Genomic DNA, 19,825 nt, shown 5'->3' with positions numbered 1-19,825 from the left:
ATAAAGGTTAAATAAGGTTAAATAAAACACTTAAGTTAACTTGAGATAGCCCTTGTTATTTATTTTTTTTCTTTAATTATTTTTCTATATTTTCTCATTTTTATGTGTATGCTCCTAGGTTTTGTTGTTTCTATGCTCGGCCTGATGCAGACGCTCTATTTTTGAAGTGAATTTGTTAATGTGCCTTTTTTGTCTGAATATCTGTATTCTCAATAAAGAAGTAAAACATTGCAGTTCTTGTAGCTTGTAAAACAAGAGTTACTATCTGCATTATATGTATCAAGTGAAATATTCATTATTTGGTATTCAGCTGCTTGTGATGCTGCTGCTTTAGATTACCTTCCAAACACAAAATTTAACACAACACAATGCAGCACTATACTTTTAAAGGTTTGTTTTAAAAACTTCCACTCTGTCCATTTATCTACATTTTTGCATTCCAGATATCAGCGTTGGAATGTGACTACATTTACTCAACTACTATACTACAATACAATAATGAGCTAGTAATCATACTTTACGTGAGTAATTCCATAATAACAAAATAATGTATGATAATGAGACTGACAGGGACCATTCTGCTCCATAATGAGTAACAGTACTTTTGATATTTTGATTATTCTGAATGCCTTTTACTTGTATTAGAGTATGATTATATTGTGGTATTCCTACTTTTACTTAAGTAAATAATCTGAGCACTTATTTCCCCACTACATGTAAAACCATTTAGGCTACGCTTTGTTTGTTCATTGATTGTTTGCAATTCCTACGTTTGCATCTGGCCCTGAATGCATCATCGTCAAATTAAACAAACAGCTAACTTCTAAACATAACCGTTACAAGGGTCGCCCATGGATGTATAATACGAACGGGGTCAGATGGCAGAGAAAGCTGTTTACAGATCACTTGTTTAACCCGAGGAAAATATTGTTATGTCAAACTGACGATTGACATTTCCGACTGGGAAATCGGAAATTCCGACTTCCCAGTTCAACTGGAACGCACCATAACAATACGCTGACGTAAAACCACAACCCACCATGACATTTCACCTTTGACTGTTTGCTCGCAGCAGTATGGACGGAAGACGTGACCCACCTTGTAGCAGAGCAGGCCGTGAGACTTTAACAACAAAGCAGCTCAGTTTCGTAACAGTTACTGTGAAGGCGGAAGGTGAACTCGAGTTACGTGACTCCTTAACAGGTTTGTTTACTTTAAATATCTGGCCTATTTCTTACACAGCTAACGTTATCATAAGTATTACTTTTGTTCAGCGCGGGTACACTGCGTGACATTGCACGTGTTTCCCCTTTTCTTCACCAAACGCTGCAAAAGACAACAATAAAAATGGCTGACATTCACATGTTCGTGTTACAAAACTGTGCCTGCTTACCGATGTGAAGTTAAAGATGTAGCTAGATAAGGATACCGTTAGGGTTTTTGTCTTGCTGTCGATCACACTGGGCCTCACTGCTTTGAATACCAGCTGCACAGAAGTTGAACATTTCATTAGCAAGCTTGTCTATGCACTCAAACTTACCCTCTTTGTCCTATTTTTTCTTTTTTATAGCATGAAGTCGATGTATTCTGTAATATAGCATGCTAGTTCCGTGTTAATACAGGCCCGGGCAAAAAGCTCTGCATTCTGTGGATGTCTAGCTATTACGATTCGCTGATAATCAGACCGTATAAAAGCTGATAACACCATTCATGTATATCAGTGATTGTACCTTTTTAAATGTTACAATAGCTGTGTCTGCAGATATTTATGCAATGCTTTCATGCACTGAGAATTCAGACAATGCCACATTGGTGTGCTTAGGTATCCTCGATTTAAACACCCTCTTTTACGTATTTTTATAATTGCATCTTTTGAGAGAGGCTTTATTCGGAGATTTCACCGAATCGAATGTAGCAGATTCACAACACTATTTATGAATTAGTTAAAATTAGTCTTCTCGGGGCGCCTAGGTAGCTCACCTGGTAGAGCAGGCGTCCTCGACGCAGCGGCCGCGGGTTTGACTCAGCCCTGCGGCCCTTTGCTGCATGTCATTCCCCCTCTCATGTCTTCAGCTGTCCTAAATAAATAAAGGCCTAAAATGCCCCCAAAAATCATCTTTAAAAACAAAAAAGTAGTCTTCTCGAAACCAGCTTATTCATTAAAATAATTCTTACATATTAATGTACCAGAAATAATAACATTATGATGATAATGAGACTGTCAGGGACCATTCTGCTGCAAAACCTAAACACAAGGACATACTGTTTTGCACATCAGCCTGCTCAGTTCAGGAATGCAAAGAGGACAAGAGAGTAATGACCCTGGTTATTGTGAAGATTCACAAAATGTAAGATGAAAGAGACCACCAAATCAAAAATACATACTTCTCCTCTGTTTAGTGCTATATTTATCAATCGAGATAGTTTTGGTGTGAGTTGCCAATCGCCCATGAGATGTTTGCCTTCTCTCAAATGTAATGGAACTAGATGGCACTCTGCTTGTGGAGCACAAAGCGCCCAAAACATACATTTGAAAAACTCAACAGCAATGTCTCTTTCTAGAAATCAGAATAAATGAGTAGTTGAGTGAACCCAGCAGGTGCCTACATCTGACCACAGTGCTTTACTAATGCTGAATGTTCTTGTTAACAGTTGTGATGGCAGTTGGAGGGCTGATGACTGCAGATATGTGGCTTTAGGGGCTCAGCGCTGCCCTAGCCGGCACCATGCATCAGAAAGGTGCAATCCAAATTATCGAATGGGAGGACCTGGACAAGAGGAAGTTCTACTCCCTGGGTGTGTTCATGACTTTGACCACCAGGGCCACCGTCTACCCGGCCAGCCTCATCCGCACTCTGCTCCAGGTGCAGAAGGGGAAGGCCCTCTACTCCGGCACATTTGATGCTTTCTGTAAGATCCTGCGAGCGGAGGGTGTGCGAGGCCTCTACCGTGGCTTTATGGTCAATACGTTCACCCTGATCTCAGGACAGGCTTATATCACCACCTATGAACTGGTGCGCGAGTATGTGTCCCAGTACTCGCCCAGTAACACGGTAAAGTCCGTGGTGGCTGGAGGCGCAGCTTCCCTGGTGGCCCAGACCATCACTGTGCCCATAGATGTGGTGTCCCAGCAACTGATGATGCAAGGACAGGGGGAACACCTGACTCGTTTCAAGGCCAAACCGAAAAGGATGCTCGCAACAACTAAGCGCAGACTGACGTTTGGGCAAAGCCGTGACATTACGGTGCAGATATTCGCAGCCGATGGTTTCAGGGGATTTTACAGGGGCTACGTGGCATCCCTACTCACGTACATCCCAAACAGTGCACTCTGGTGGCCTTTTTATCATTTTTATGCAGGTAAGTTAACACCGTGTTCATTGTAGGGCTGGGTACCAAATTCAATACTTTTTAGGCATGGAAAAATGCCTCATCATTCAATATCCAATTTCAATACCTAAGGAGTAGGCTTCTACCAAGATGTAATAATGCTTGTGATTGGCTGGCTAACGTTACACGTCGTAGAGACATGCTTGTTCATTGGCTACCGATTGGTTTTAGAGTGCATTTTTGTAATCATTACCTATAGAGCCTTGCATGGCCACGCTCCCTCTTACATCGTCATGGGCATGCGTCTGGTCGCTCTCTGAGGTCTTCAGCCAAGACCTTTTTAACTGTTCCCAGAACTCGTTTTAAAACAAGGTGATCGTGCCTTTTCTGTGGTGGCTCCAAGGCTCTGGAACTCTCTCCCTTTAGCCTTGAGAGCCTTGGATTCTGTGGAAACTTTTGGAAAACACCTAAAGACACATCTTTTTAGCATTTAATTAGCCATATGGTTTTGTATTGTATTTTATGTGTTTGTTTTTTTTTTTTTTACTGTAAAGCACTTTGTGACCCCTTTTGTCTGTGAGAGGTGCTATATATAGTTTACTTACTTACTTGTAAACTCTACGTTACACAGAGACAGGGTTCACGTAGTAGGAGCTGAAAAAAAAATAAAAAGATTTGTGCTGTAATGTTGCAATTTCTTTTTGTTTTAAAAAAAAATATTTTTTAACGATACCCAGCCCTAGTTAGTTGTGGTTTATAGTAGCTGTTCTTAGCTGTGACACGCATGTGAGGGGTGACTGACAACACAAATATATTGGCCTTACACTGTTTTTATATCTGTTGCGTTTCCAGAGCAGCTGTCCTTGTTGGCACCGAGTGAGTGCCCCCATCTGATTCTGCAGGCTTTGGCAGGACCAATGGCGGCAGCAACCGCCTCCACCATCACCAACCCCATGGATGTTGTTCGAGCCAGAGTACAGGTAAACCCTGAAGGACACCATTGTGCACCACATACAAGCTGACATTTAATTTGTATTTAAGGTACTGAGATTGGAGAGTGTAATCAGGGTTTCATGAGGCAAACACCAAGATTTGAAATAAAGTAGCCAGTTAATATTTACCTTTACTTACCAAAAAAAGACATTTGGAGCTCCATGGGGCAGGGTCTCTTCAGTGGTGGTGTAACTCTGGGATACAAGGCAACTTAATTACAGTTATTTTGCTGTGATCAGATCAAGTCTATCATAAAATGTCTGTCTATTTACCATATCTGCATTGGACAAACATGTCTTCACCCTTACCCAGAAAGTGATTTAAAAAGGCCAATATTGACCCACTTTATTGGTCTAATCCACAAGTAACTGAGCAAGTGGGAATTTGTATTAATATAGCATGATGTCGTTAACAGTGATAAAACCGGCAACTATGTGTTTAAAGCATCCGTGGGTTAACGTAGCAGTCTCTTTTTACCTTAGGGCTGCATAGCCTAGCCAAACAAAATTATCTTACTTTTGTTTTTAGGTAGGCTAAAGACAATATAAGACTCACTCTACAGTGGATCACACACAAAGGTTTGATATGAAGAGATGAGAAGGAGTTAACACAAGTTTGTCTTAATCCAGGGTTAGCATTTACACTTGGATCTACAATGATGTATAAGCCAACAATGGGTTGGTTTTGTCCATAAATCTACAAAACTATTAAATAAACTATGTGGAATTTCGGTATTGAATTGGCGCCACAGAATCAGGCCCTCAGTGCAGTGATCTCTGACCACCGACTACAGCTGGAGCCAGCTCCTTTTCTCTGCTGCTACACGTCCTCTTGTTCATAACGTTACTCAATAGTTTCGCAACTTGCTCTTGAGTGTTTTATTACTATTAGTTTCTCTTTCTCGTGTAACATCACTTAATTTCATTCAGTGCTTAATACATTCAGAAAAGACAATATAGCAAAACTTTGCTTAAGCCCTGAAGACAAACTATGCACCATAAAATTAGTTGACTAAACAATCTTAGCATAAGGTCCATTTAATGGCTGTTCTGGAGCTTGCGATCGTATCACACAATCTAAGTAAAATAAAATGCAGTTTTTCGTGAGATTTTGTTTTGAAAGTCTCAAATCCAGATGTATTTGCAAATAACAGATGATTTACCACTCTCCTTTCTGTTAAAGGTGGAGGGCCGTTCATCTGTTGTCGAGACATTCAAGCAGCTGCTGGCAGAGGAGGGGGTCTGGGGTTTGACCAAGGGGTTGTCGGCCCGCATCATTTCCTCCACGCACACGTCGGTGCTCATCGTGGTTGGATACGAGACTCTGAAGAGACTAAGCCTGCGAGCTGAGCTCGTAGAGTCCAGACACTGGTGATAGGACAATGGGAACCAGGACAGCCTTGTACCGGAAATTGCCTCCACACAGCCGGGCAGGAACTTTTCACACAGGAGATAATGACTCTGATATGCGTCCAGTCTCGGGGTAGCTGCTTATGTTTAGCTGCTTTCCACACGCCTTTTTTAGATCGGTGTTGTTTCAATGCAGGTACGATGCAGCAGAGTGCATGTGGTGGTGTTTGTCTCACTTGGGAGTTAGTTATCCCCTTGCTTTTTTCTGTTTTCTCAGACCCATTTCTACTGGCCTTTTTTCCGCTAAACTTTGAAAAATGAAGATAGAAGTTAAAAACATTTTTTTGCATTTTGCCAAAATGTTCCATCTAAAAACATGACAAATCTTAAAAATTGACTGAGGACTGAGGAAAGTTGCTTTTTAAAAGAACAGTAGATATCTCAATTCTCTTTTTGAGTAATGCCTCCTTGTACTGTATATTTGAATAATATGGAAAAACTGCAGTAGTGTTTTTTTTTAATGCCTGGTTATAGAGCTGCTCTGCAGTAAATCACAGTATGTATTTTAAAAGTTTGTTTTTAATGTGTCACAATCTGGAGACACAGATGCCTTCTTTGGCCTATTGAAAATCTTGACGTCTGTTTGCATTCCAGTGAAAAGAACATTTTGTGCAGAGGTGTGAAACATCTGCCAAGAATCTCAATTTGGTTTAGGCCTAAATGAAGATAAAACGATTTATTTCATGGTAGCAATGCTGTTGTTTCACAGAAGAAACCAGTACATCTTTAAAGTGTGAAAATTAAGCTAGACTTCCAAAAGAAGATATCACAAGAGGTTTTTGTGAAACCTGGCTCAAGTTTGACCTAAAGCCTTTCTGGAATGCATGTAGCGGTGTCACGTGATTTATTTTCCAGTAGTCTGTAAAGTCAGTGGTGCAGGTATAATGATGAATTCTACTTATAAAGAAGTTGATCAGACAGGTGTTTGTGCTTCTTTTTGTTCCTGTCTGTAAATAAACTGTACAGAACAAAGTGGAGCTTGACAGAAAAGAGGTGTTCTGCAATTGATAATTTTGTACATTTTACTGTTCAGATGATTGGAGATCAAATCTGCAATCACTTAGTTACAGCGCAGAAACCACTGGGCCATTAACACACAGGGAGAGTAAAGGCCGCAGCATCACGCCAGCAGACAACTAAACTCCAACGTTGTCTTCAAAATTCAAGAAATTACTATTACTGCCAGAGAACACATCTCAGCGAGGTTTGACATGCAAACAGGGCATAGCAAGACTCCAGTTTCTACAGGGATGCAATTAATTTCTGCAAAGCAAATTTAATGGACCTTTGCCTGTATGGAGGAAGTTCTTCACATGTATTTACCAACTACCTGCTGTGTGTAATATCAGTTATTCAAAGTACAGTTTTGTGTGTGTGTGTTTTGGGGGAATTTCTGCCTCTATTGGACAGGAAAGCAGAGAGATATGAAAGGGGAGAGAGAGGGGAGAAGACATGCAGGAAAACCATCACAGGTGTGATGTGAGATGTGTTTTAAACTTGGACAACTTGTGGACCTTTCATGAAAGTAATAAAAGACTGAATCACTGCAGCGGTTGGTAACTAGTTTCATGATCTGTACTTTATGAAGATATATATATATATATATATATATATTTTTAAAGCCTGCTATTTGCTACAAGCATCAGTTTGTGAGGCTGCAGTACAGCCGCTGGGCCACTGGAGGGAGCACTACATTTACACGCTGCTGCTGATGTCTTCACTGCCTTTGCTACAATGTTCTCAATTTACCAGATCCCAAAGTACTGTCACCAAATTATGGAGCCACAAAACTGACAAAAACCTAGTTGTAAAGTCATGTTATCAGACAAGTCAGAAATGTAAGTAGATAAATGATTAAAATGTGCATTAAGTACCAAAAAGAAGGAAAACTAAGAGTTGAACAAGAAAATAAATATGTAATACATGACAAATATGAGTAGAATACATTTTAATTTACTGGAAAAAGGAAAACATGTTTTCTTTTAACTAACTGGAGATTAAAAGGAGAAGTATAATGCTTATTTATATATTATATTTTACAGTCAATTGACTCTCATAATCTTTTACTGTCTTTTGTCTGTTTCAGGGCTCCATACCAAATTGCTTATTTTATCTGAAACCTCAGATATTCAATTGACAATGATATGCTATCCAAATCAAATCACTGAATGAGAAATAGCTGCGTGTCAACAGAGACCAACAACCTCAGACCATAAACTCAATAAATACGATAGAAACAAAAGTACAAAAGCAGCCCTTTTATTTGACCGTAGTGGGCCAGTGCAAAAAACCCCATCACATTTACAGCTTCCCCCCCCCTCCCTCCCTCCCCCAATTACCAACTTCAGCTCCATGATTTGAGTAAACAGCTCTGTAGCTCCTCTCTTGTAGCGTGTACAGGACGTCGTCCATCACATGGGGCAGTCGTAGATGTGGATAGCGCGGTCGTCTCCAGCCGAGATGATCTTTGAGCCGTTGCTGTTGTACTTCACACACCACACCTAAAGACAACAGGAACAGAAAGGACGGGAATTGAGTAACATATGAAAAGGGTAATTCCATAATCACAAACCAGAATCCACGTTGGAAAAAGACAAAAAGTTAGGCGCAGGACTGTCTGACCTTCCACCACGTTCTATATCAAGAATTAACAAGGTTAAAACGACAACATAGTGTCTCAAATAGCAAGAGCGATGGAATAAAAATGCCCTTGATTCCAAAAAATGGTCTTCAAAAGTATCAAAATTGTGCTTTTCGTCATTAATTTACAGCATTATACATTTAATTATGTTACTGACGAGCTGCATCAAACATTTAAAGGGGACATATCATGAAAAGCTCACTTTTTCAGTGCTTGTGCACATACATCTGGGAATCTGGAGTGCCTACCAACCACTTCAAGCCATTCATATTTGGCTCCCCTTTCTATGTCACATGCAGGCTCATTAGAATATACCGCCCCCCCTATCGGAGTATAGAGAACCTTTGCAAAGGTGTGCCATATTTTTCTCGCAAGCCAACAGGAGCAGACTGGGCTTTACAAGTGGGGGGGGCTTAAAAAGACAAGCCTTAAAACAGAGTGTTGCAGACAAGAGAGTGACTACAGGTATATTCAGACACAGTATGAGAAAAAGAATGTTTTTAGAACATTAAAGCATGCAAACATGTTCTATTAGAACATGTTTGCATTGAAAAATGAGCATCATATGTTTATTTTAAATTAAGGCAGTTAAAGAACACACCTGCACAAACTACACAGGTAAAAATGGAGCACTTTTTTACAAATACCTCAAAAATGCAAACTGATCAGAAGCTAAGCGGTGCAGAGAGCTGAGGCCTAAGCAAACAAGATATTAAATGCTCTAGGAGATCAAAGCAAAGCTGAACTATTAATTGGCTGCAAATTGTCCCTGTATATTTTCTGTTTCACAAAAACAACATGGCAGAGTCAGCCGCCTCTGGTCTCCTCCGTGAGGAGTCGTGATATTTCATTTAGAGTCTTTGTTGGAGAAACAGATCAACCTCCCCACAGGCGTCTGCAACCATCTAATGACAGCCGGGTTTATTGGTTTAGCCCGAGCTGAAACATCAGAGAAGGGTCACGTGAGAGGCCACTCTATGACATTGGCCATATTGATTTCCCCCTAACACACCAGCACCTTCAGCACTTGGATTTCCTCACTTTGAATCGGATTATAAACACACTCAGTGAGGAGATACAGGGTTAGCTTTGTCACCTGGTCCTGATGGTCGAAGAAAGTGTTGATACACGCTCTGGAGCTGGCGTCCCAAACCTTCACACTCTTGTCAGATGAGCTGAAAGTAGCAGAGAGATGACATGTTTTAACAGTTCATCTTAGAATCAAGCTTTGCGTCGTCTGGCTGACCTGCTCAGTTTATCTTGGCACTGTGAATTGGAAACTGTCTAAAAAAAACAAAAAAAAAACAGCTACAGCTGACAACGGTTTCACACGACGGGAGTCAAGGCTTGAGAAAGTAGACGAGAGGAAAACACGTCTGCTAATGTACAGTACAGGGAAGAGCAAATGCTCACACAACTATTGTCTATTATATTTTAATGTATTTACATATATTGGTATGTCTGTTTCAGGTCCATCAACATTGGCTTCAGGTGGTAAAATGTTATGCTGCAGAAATGCAGCTTTCACGTAACAGCACAGAAAAACTATTCCTCGGATTTGTAGCAACCCAAAGTTGTTTTGAATCTGTTACCTCGAGACAAAGTGGGTGTTATCTGGGGAGAAGGCCACATTCAGAACCCAGGATCCGTGTCCACTCAGTGTGCCGGCCAGGTTGGCATGTTGCCTGTGAAACAACAGCTGAAAGTTTATTATAGCAAACAAATGATTCTTTCTTTTTTTTCCTTCTTCACTGTTTATTTCTGAAGTTTGTAATTTGTAAAAATCTGAAACACGGATGCACCCTTTCCCTACCTTGTCCTGTGTGTATATATTTTATTTTCTATGTGTAATGAGCCTCTTTGGCACATATTACAGTTCTTTCATATCAAAAAACAAAACAAAACCGATCGGCAGAAGTATCAACGAGCTGCCGGCTGAACTCACACGTCATATATCTTGATGTAGCCGTCGTCGGAGGCTGTGACCAGGAGCTGGGAGTCGGGGGAGAAAGTGAGGGATCTGATGGGCATGGCGTGACCTGAAGAGAGGGTAAACAGTCACTCAGTACGCTTCCTCACTGAGGTCGCAAATGTGGGGGATCTCTGCCTCCTTAATACTAAAACAGTATGCTGAAATTATTTTAAATATGTAGCATTGGATAGCGGCAAAATGTACATCTTCACATGCCAGTGTGTGTTCAAAGCTGATTAAATATAGATTAAAGTCTATACTCATAATCTAAATTATATTTGGCCTAATACCTTTAGTCTTAATCTGACTTTTTCCCCTAAAATGTTTGAACTGTGTTCACTCATGTCTGTCAGAGCCATCTAGTGCCAAAAAGATTAGTCACTGAATTGATTAGTGGATTGAAAGAAAACATTAATACATTGAAGTCATTTTATCCAACAGAAAGACTAGAAATGTTCTTGTTCTAGAATTTGCAGCTTTCTCTGTTTTTAATCATTTTCAAAATTGAATATTTTTTGGATTTGGTCAAACAAAACAAGCAATTTTACAAAGTCACATTGGCCTCTAAAAAAAGTGGTGGACAGTTTTCATTTAATAGACAAATTACTTAATCAATTTATCAAAAAAATGTATTAAAAATGATACAATGTCTAGTTCCAGCACTGAGTATTAAAGTGCTCATATTATTCTTTTTGGCTTTTTCCCTTTCCTTTATTGCGTTATAAATAATTTCTTGTGCATGTAATAGTTTTACAAAGTTAAAAAGCCCAAACTCCACACCAAAGAGACTTACCATCTCCAACAGAAAACACTGTTCACAAACTGCTCCAAACAGCTCTATTGTAGTCCAGCCTTTACTTCCGTGACGAACGTGCGTCACTTTGTAACACACGTTATAATGCTCGCCTAGCTGCTAGCATGGCACGCCCTCATACTCTGCTTCTGACTGGCTAGTAGTCCTTACCTAGCTACTGCGCATGTGTGACTCCCAACAAAGATGGAACAGAAGTGAGATGTCTCACTCTGTAGCTAAAACAGAGAGCTCAACACACAGGGTGAAAAGAGGAGCTGCAGCAATGTGCAGTACAACAAAAATATGATGTTTTTTGAAAATTAAACCATGTAAACCTATCCTGATATAACCTCTAAATACAATTATGAAACTGAAAATGAGCATAATATGAGCACTTTAATATTTGAATCTACCTTCCAGTGTGTGGAGCAGCTTTCCGGTTGCAATGTCAAAGATGTTGATGATTCCATCGATGGCACCACTGGCCAAATATTTTCCATCAGGGCTCTGAGGGGCAAAACAAATTAGAACCAATTACGTTATTAATTATAAAGACAACTTCCCAAATGTAGAGACACGAGACTAGACAATCTAGTTTTAAAGGTCTTTAAAAACAACCTTTGGACCTGGAGAGAAAGGTTAAGAGTTAAAACAAGGGTGGTCTATATCAACGACATTTAATTTCCGGGATTGTTCAGGTGTCGCCGGAAATTCCGCCAGATGTCCGTTACCTTCCTTTCTTTGTGTTGGAATTCTAAACTCTGGTGGATTTCTGAGGACTATGGTTAACTGCTCCTCAGATCTCTGCAGGGTAAATCCAGCTAGCTAGACTATCTGTCCGATCTGAGTTTTCTGTTGCACGACAAAAACAACTTTTGAACGTAGAATGTTCCACCAAAACAAGTTCCTTTCCGAGGCTATTTTGAAGCGGCACCGTTGATCCGTCCAGCGGTTAGCGCCGCCCAAGACGATTGTGATTGGTTTAAAGAAATGCCAATAAAGCAGAGCACGTTTTTCTCCCTTTCCGGAATGCTGTGTGGACTCGCCAGACCCTCCTCTGCAGCGCTGTGGAGGAAGGTCTGCCAATAAGAGACTAAAGAAGGGGAAACCATGGTGTGAGTGAGAAAAAACACAAGATGATTAATTGTAAAGACAAGACAGTGAGGTTTCAGTCCTTAGAGACTTAGAGCCATCACCCAGCTGACCAGAAGGACAATTTATAGTTCCTTACGTAAGCTATACTCAGGATGAATTTTCCTCGAGTGTCCAGGGAATATTCCTTCTTGCCACTTTCCACACCAAAGATGTTGACCTTGCCAAGATGGCTTCCTGTGGCAATGTATTTAGAGTCTGGGGAGAAGGCAACTGACCATGCGTCAACTAGAGAGGAGAGCACAAAAACAGAGAGGGAAGGATGAACACACAACATGAGATTCTTCTCAAGGAAATGTTTAAAAGCAAATACGACCTAATTAGTGTCACCCAGTTAAAGTTAAAACCTACTTTCTGCTCTGTAAAGTCAACATTGACAAGACTATTGGTTAGAAGTTAAATATTATAACATAAATAGTATACCAAAAAAAAAAAGCTTTTATAGTAACAGGACTCACATCAATAGACTCCAAATATACCAATATACAGTATGCCCCAAGAGAGGGATAAAAGCTCTTTAATCCACTGACCCAGACCAACCACTGAGTGAAACGGAGTGTCACTAATGGAAGTTGACATGGCATTAGATGAAGTACAGCTTGGTTCAAGATACACAACAACAGAGACATTTCTGGGTGTGGGGTTCCCGAGAGGTGAGAGTAAAAAACAAAACAAGCTTGCTGTGCTACACAGCAGAACAGACAAGCTGTCATCCCCCCCAGGTTTGTTTTAATACCTAACAGATGATCACTCAACCCGACACAGTAAGACCACGTTCACATCAAATCAGCTATCTTTTTTATCAGAAGTATGAGTTTAGAAGCCAAGCTGTCTATGCCTATTATCTAGAGCTGGGCAATATCGATATTATATCGATATTGTGATATGAGACTAGATATCATCTTAGATTTTGGATATCGTAATATCGTGATATAAGTGTTGTCTTTTCCTGGTTTTAAAGGCTGCATTACAGTAAAGTGATGTCATTTTCTGAACTTACCAGACTGTTCTAGCTGTTCTATTATTTGCCTTTTCCCCACTTAGACATTATGTCCACATTACTGATGATTATTTATCTAAAATCTAAGTGTGAAGATATTTTGTTAAAGCACCAATTGTCAACTCAAGAATATCGCCGCAATATCGATATCGAGGTATTTGGTCAAGAATATCGTGATATCTGATTTTCTCCTTATCGCCCAGCCATACTATTATCTATGCATGTAAAAGAAATTGGTTACTGGTCAGTCTCATAAATAATCAACATCTGTAACAATGAAACAAAAGTACAATTGGGGTGCTGAGTTTTTTTGTGGCCAAGTTTTTATTAATTTTCCACGCCATCCTTTGCTGGCTGCTAGGGGTTGGGAAAAAAAAAATCGATACAGCATAGTATCGCGGTATTTTCCGTGGCAATACTGTATCGATACACAGACGCCAAGTATCGATCTATTATTATATGTGTGTTGCTCAGTTTGTCTGCTTGACATTTTTGCAGCAATGAAATTGAAGTGAGATGAACAAACAGAGAAATGTGTCTTTTTACGTAAAACAGATGTTGACAAAGTTTCCTTTCTTAAAAAGTATCGGTTCAGGCACCGGTATCGGAAAAAACCCAAACGATACCCAACCCTATATCTTACACTAAAAAAAAAAAATCATGCTGACTGTAAGTGTGAATGTTACAGTCAGTCACCAGTTTGATAAATCAATAATTAATTTTGATAATTTAAAAAGGTAAGAATTTAAAGTACACAGAGGGCAGAACACTGTCTTATTCAAAATCTAAGAGAAAATATAATATTCATTTAATTCAGACAGAGTCAGAGATATATATATATATATATATATATATATATATATATATATATATATATAGGGAAGCATGATCTCTCTACTCACCACGCTATCCTACCACCCAATACAAATGAAATCAACACAGAATGATGATCAATGATCCTCTGAGGCCCAGCCGTACCTGGTCCGGCATCCATGGACTTGATCTGTTTCCCAGACTCTAGGTCCCAGAGACGAATGTGAGCGTCGAGGGAGCTGGAGGCGGCGATCGCTCCGTTGTGACTGATGTCCACTGACACCACACCCAGCTGGTGGCCCTCCAGAGTCCACTGCAGCTCCAGCTTCTCATCTGACCTGCAGGAACAGTGTGAGATCATTCGGTCACGTCATTTCAAATAAACTCAACTTTTAAGCCAAGTTCTGAAAAGTGCTCAGAAAAAAACAAAACGACAACTGGGCAAACTCTGTCAGACCTTGATGTGAAATGATTTTCTCAACAAGTCAAAGTTTATTTCAGTAGCACATTCAACAAAGATGTATGAGAAACTGGGTGATAGAAAAGACAAGAACCAAAACCTATAGTGACAGCATGACACCCAATTATATTACTATCGCACATTCTTATTCTTTACAATAACCACAAGCTGTTAAATGCTACTATTGTAAGACTTCTCAGATCTGATGCACAGCTGACTGCTATAATAGATGTTCACTTTTATACTAAAAGTGTATATACTGTATATCCCTTTCCTTTGTTAAAAGATCTTCTTAAAAGCAAATGTTTAAAGTCACATTGGTGTATTCATTTAGGACCTCAATCTGCCCAGAACTAATTTTTCGTCCTACAGTCTTAAAACTGCAGATACTGCAAAAGACGACAGGGCAGTTAAGTGTATTATTGCGGCCTCCATCTATGGTCATAATCAATGCCCTCACAACCCCTACAGTTCAATGAAAATGGAAAACAGTCAAGCTCAGTTCCCTGTGAGATATATGTATATAAATCTTTTTTTTTTTTTACAATATTTGTTTCACTGCTACTATTTTGTGGAAATTATAAAATCTTTTTTTAAAGACAATAAAAAATTAGGTGAATATAGAAAGAACAAATCTAGATTTTAATTAAATCCAATGTTACAAATACAATATTGGGCAAGAAAACAAGATCAGCCAGACAGATGGCTATCACATCAATGTATTGGGTGGTAATGTCATGAGGACTAAAAAGAAAACACTCACCATTTCCAGACTTTCACCATATCATCTAGTGAGCCAGTGACTATAGTTTCTGTCCCATCCGCCTCACTTTTACCCCACGCTGCTGTCCAGATAGCATCATCGTGTGCTGAGAGGAAACAAACAGGTTAAAACTCTGACGATAGTGTGAGTACAAGCAGTGTTTCATACCTGAAATTAGCAGGGCAGATGGGAAAAGTATTTAAAGGATAAGTCAGACATTATTCTAAGTCTTTGTTTTGTCGACAAATCCCATGGAAACACCACCAAAACCAATTATTTGTTAGTATGATTCTGAGTACTTTCTGGCTTTCCTATCCTGCCTGTGGTTCTCAGCTCCAAGCCCATTTGTTTCTATTGAAAATGTAAACCATTAAACAACAGATTACATGTACAAAGTTTTAGTTGTCAGCAAGTTTTTTTAGCGAATGTTCACAACAGCATTTTTTTCTAATAGGTTTTGGAGAACAGTGGCGCTCTATGGCACAGGGGATATCAGGCTTTGGCTACACAAACAATACTCGTTAGTAAAAAGTAATCTTTTAAGGGATTTGTTAAGACAAGAAAAATATAGGCTATCACAAGCCATATATTTTACCCTTTTGCAATTTTGTGGCAATTATTAATGTTGTGGTGGGTAATTCAAGTGGTCTGAGAGAAAACTAGACTTCTGCATCTTTAAGTCTAGTGCTGAGTGAGAACAACAAACAAGACAACAAGAATTAGTGGTAGTAGGTCTGAATAACATAACATTCTGTGGAAATCATTACCCGTTACTTATTAAGTTATACATTTGTTTATAATTATACAGTGAGATGTGTTTATGCATAATGTTACTCACCGTGTTCTTGCTTGAAAAGAATGCTATACTGAAATCAAAATACAAGCTTACAGTTAATCTTTGAGCTCTTTCACGCAGAAAACAAACAAAGCGAGGACATGTTGAGTGTAAATATGAATACATCTGAATTTGTTTCTTACTTGAGTGCTCATTTTTTTGGTCCTGGGAGTCTGATAGCCAGTTAGATTACCTTGCTACCTGAAAACAAAATTAAAGTGTGTTAGCTTTGACAAAGCAGGACATGTTTATTTTGAACTTTTAACTTATCACCGTTTATGCGTTAGAGTTACAGTAGGCCTACATGCGTAGTGCTGCCGCAGCTAGTGACAGAACAGACACATGAATAGCAAATTAAACTAAAGGTTAACAGCACAGTATTTGTGCAGTTGCACACATGAAAAAACGATGGCTAACGAGAGCTAGCTCTAACTAGCAGCGGTTATCATAGCAGGTTAGAGCTGCAACAAATTGCAGTTTGCTGTTAACAGTAACCCGAGTATCGTCGCCCAGTTTATCGGACTATCTGTATTGACGATAGACTATTTAGCTATGATATAATATGCGCCCACGTACCTTCAAAGCTCCTAAAAGTATGTTTTATTCAATTTCTGAAGCTCAGTGAATTACATGTGAAATGCCATGACAAAATTCGGCGTAACTTCCGGTCGCCGTCTCCTTCGTTTATCAAACAACGGTTGACGAATAACTCATGAAGCTCACTATCGCCTCCAGCGGATCTGTGGAGGAACACAAACTATTACTAGAGTTGAAAAAGATAATTTTAACACTTGCATACAAATACTTGTCTAGATGTAATTGTATAGATTTAGATGTTTGAATTATTAAAACAGTTCATAATTATATAATAGAATAAGCCAGTTAGGTGGGTGTGAGGGAGAATCAACATGGACTTGGCAACCAAAAGTACAGATAACAAAACAACAAACAAATGTACATACTGTATATTTGTGAATGGAATAACAAAAAGTATGTTTAATCAATCATCCATTTCAGTAACTTTTTCACTGACTACAGTGAGCCAGAGAACTGGAATTATTACTGTGTCAATTAGTCTACACTATTTCCAATTGTTTTACGAATAATATAAGTGATAGCCCAGTTTAAATTCAGTTACATTCAATTATTCACTGATTGGATGTAGGCTAAAGTAAGCATTATTATTCACATTTCTACCCACACTTGCTTGAGCGTAAAGAAGCGATTTTAGAAAAACTGATTTGGACTCAAAGTTAATATTTGACTTTAAATGAGCTGAGCTCCCTGTTTGTCTTGACTACAATAATAATGGCCTAAAGTAAAACCTCTATGGTGCAGAGAGAAAAGTAAATCTGAGCCTGAAGAGTAGGCAGAAACATATTTCAATATTTTGACAGTTGCTGCAGCAGCAGTCTGAGCTCCACACACTCAAAAAAACTGGTTGTCGAGATAAAGTTTCAAGAAAATGATTCCAAGGTGAGAAAAGCAAATACAGCCGGTGTGTTTTGAATAACTCCTGAAGTAAAGCTGAAATGGGCAATTTATAAAGAAAGGACATCAGTGTGAATCTCCTGACAGCCTGAGTAAAGAAGATTAGAGATGTCCTATTTAGAGTAGTGTAACAATTCCTTTGAACGTGATTATTTCCACCTTCACAAGATGCTAAAACCCTCCATTGGGCCCCATAAAAACAAAATGTACTATATTTAGGGTTGGCAGATACAGACATGGCAACCCATCACTTCTATTTAACAGAAAAAAAATTAAACTAAATTAAAAAAAATCTTGAACAAACTCAAAGTTGCAATAGATAACTCAATAAATAACTGTTGGGAAGACAGTGGCAAATACTGTGTACATTAATAAGCACTTAAAATATCCATACAGCTGCGTACGACTACATTATACATATATTAAATGTTTGTATACTGCTGGTAAATGTTAAATAGAGGGTTACCGACTGTTCCTTCTTTCAGGTGACTGTTTCACTGCCAGAGGAAACTCTGAGCTGCACATAAACACAGAAACCACCTGTAGAACTGCATGAATGCATGGTCGAAACCTATAACAGACTGTTTGATTTCTCGATTTCCAAACGCCAAAAGCAACTAAGTGAAAACAGAAAATGACAAGTTAAAGTTATCCTCTACGTTCATAATTGTGCATGTAGTCAATCAGGATGTGTTCCACCAGCCTCGACTGGAATCTAAAATTTCTTCTTCAGGCACTTGCATTTTCCCTTTTTGTTGGTTCCGCAGGCAGCAATGATGCTGCTATTTTCAGCCAAGTGATTTGTTTGTATGGGAAATCCTAATGGTGGGTAATGAACCTAATGTTATGGCATTAGCGACAGCATGCTGAAGGGAGTTCAGGACTTCTGTTGTCATTATCTTTGATATGACAAAGTGTTTTAAGAGCAGAACAACATAAAACATACACACATCTATCTATCTATCTATCTATCTATCTATCTATCTATCTATCTATATATCTATCTATCTATCTATCGATCTATCGATCTATCGATCTATCGATCTATCTATCTATCTATCACATTGAGGTATTACTGCAGAGCGAAGAGAACATTTTCTATTTCTGCCTCAAGAAAAAAAAATACTTCTTTTTGATTCATAACAAAAAGTATAATCACATATATTTATAGCTACATAGAGATAAAGATTAAGAAAACTGGTAGTCAGAAAAATTGTTTTATATTCAATGTTCCTTCGCAACGCTGCTCTGTTCGTTACGTAAGCACAGCTTGACACAAATATAAAATCTTAAAGTCTTTAAAAGTGCAGCTCCGTATGTTATCATCATTTTCCAGCCAAAAGGAGGAAAATTATGTGACAGTTTAGCCTGATTATGGGATTTGGCCTTGGCAGACTGTGTCAATGGAAATAAAAACGACTAATCCGCCCAAAAAGTAGAAACTTTTAAGCTGGGGTGTGTGTTTCTAAGAGGTTTTGAGTCATTAAAATCTGTTCTGTGGAAACAGGAAATTACATTTGTGAAATGTTTGGATTTAGTTAAATGTCTGACCATTAACAGATGTGTTTGGGTGTTGGTATTTAGCATACGCCCCTGCATGCATACTTGATTTACCATATTCCTCTGGTCTAATAATTGTCAACCTCCTCTCAAAATCATTTTGATAATATTCCCTTTCTGTCCAGTTCCCCTGTGGGTTTAGAAATGAGTAGAGGACAGCGAAGATTAATTCAAAGAGAGACAGAACTAGTGTATTGTCTTAAATTAGCTTCCTGCTCTTTAACAAGTCTGAAACACAAGCACATTTACTGTAGTTGTAAAATATGTATGCATACTCTGGATCTGTAAGCTGGCATCTAGTTGTCACTGATAATGTAGTGTCTGGATAATATTATACTGTCTCGACAAAATGTAATACATTAAAATTAACCATTTTTACATCAGCAATAGTTTCTTCTTGTTTTTAGTTACTGTATTTTGACAGGGACAGATCTCAATGACCATCAAAACAAAACGAAAAATGTAATTGAGTTAACAAAAAAAGGCTCATTTGTCCTGGCCAAATGTTAACAAGGTAGCCTAATTTAAGTACATTCCCTAGTATGAAGTGTACTTTACAGTAATAAAATGTAATAGAAGTTAATACAAACTAAATTGCTTTCAGCAACCTGTA

The 19,825-nt window shown here is 38.8% G+C and overlaps 2 protein-coding genes across 4 annotated transcripts; one reads left to right on the top strand and one right to left on the bottom strand.

Moving 5' to 3' along the window:
* The first annotated feature begins 886 nt into the window (after nucleotides 1-886).
* On the top strand, nucleotides 887-7,279 carry slc25a44a (solute carrier family 25 member 44a). Of its 2 annotated transcripts, XR_004897837.1 has the most exons (5): nucleotides 887-1,203; nucleotides 2,653-3,360; nucleotides 4,183-4,310; nucleotides 5,506-7,100; nucleotides 7,217-7,279. XR_004897837.1 is itself a non-coding variant. In XM_031316541.2 (4 exons), the coding sequence occupies exons 2-4, from the start codon at nucleotides 2,727-2,729 to the stop codon at nucleotides 5,695-5,697; spliced, it is 954 nt and encodes a 317-aa protein (XP_031172401.1). In that variant the 5' UTR covers nucleotides 887-1,203; nucleotides 2,653-2,726; the 3' UTR covers nucleotides 5,698-7,279. The 2 variants fall into 2 exon arrangements, 1 of the variants encoding a protein (XP_031172401.1); XM_031316541.2 differs by having other exon boundaries at nucleotides 5,506-7,279.
* A 470-nt stretch (nucleotides 7,280-7,749) lies between these two features.
* wdr61 (WD repeat domain 61) lies at nucleotides 7,750-16,865 on the bottom strand. Of its 2 annotated transcripts, none has more exons than XM_031316555.2 (11): nucleotides 16,738-16,865; nucleotides 16,305-16,362; nucleotides 16,165-16,192; nucleotides 15,327-15,432; nucleotides 14,269-14,441; nucleotides 12,370-12,518; nucleotides 11,552-11,645; nucleotides 10,319-10,412; nucleotides 9,966-10,058; nucleotides 9,470-9,548; nucleotides 7,750-8,233 (listed from the first exon to the last, which is right to left on the bottom strand). In XM_031316555.2, exons 2-11 carry the CDS (start codon nucleotides 16,314-16,316, stop codon nucleotides 8,144-8,146), a joined length of 918 nt encoding a protein of 305 aa, XP_031172415.1. In that variant the 5' UTR covers nucleotides 16,317-16,362; nucleotides 16,738-16,865; the 3' UTR covers nucleotides 7,750-8,143. The 2 variants fall into 2 exon arrangements, with proteins under 2 accessions (XP_031172415.1, XP_031172424.1); XM_031316564.2 differs by having other exon boundaries at nucleotides 16,305-16,369; nucleotides 16,738-16,839.
* Nucleotides 16,866-19,825: the final 2,960 nt, after the last annotated feature.

Source organism: Sander lucioperca, chromosome 7, assembly GCF_008315115.2.
Source record: "Sander lucioperca isolate FBNREF2018 chromosome 7, SLUC_FBN_1.2, whole genome shotgun sequence".
NCBI lineage: Eukaryota > Metazoa > Chordata > Actinopteri > Perciformes > Percidae > Sander > Sander lucioperca.
Note: the sequence above shows the minus strand (reverse complement) of the source record. Positions and strands in the feature narration are given on the sequence as shown.

Excerpts from the sequence above, each read along its gene's own strand:
- slc25a44a (XM_031316541.2), top strand. The coding sequence starts at position 2,727 with ATGCATCAGAAAGGTGCAATCCAAATTATCGAATGGGAGGACCTGGAC. Across the intron at positions 3,361-4,182 it reads TTTTTATCATTTTTATGCAG|AGCAGCTGTCCTTGTTGGCA; the intron begins GTAAGTTAACAC and ends TTGCGTTTCCAG. Across the intron at positions 4,311-5,505 it reads TTGTTCGAGCCAGAGTACAG|GTGGAGGGCCGTTCATCTGT; the intron begins GTAAACCCTGAA and ends TTTCTGTTAAAG.
- wdr61 (XM_031316555.2), bottom strand. Across the intron at positions 15,433-16,164 it reads TCTTTTCAAGCAAGAACACG|CACACGATGATGCTATCTGG; the intron begins GTGAGTAACATT and ends GTTTCCTCTCAG. Across the intron at positions 14,442-15,326 it reads ATGGTGAAAGTCTGGAAATG|GTCAGATGAGAAGCTGGAGC; the intron begins GTGAGTGTTTTC and ends CTGTTCCTGCAG.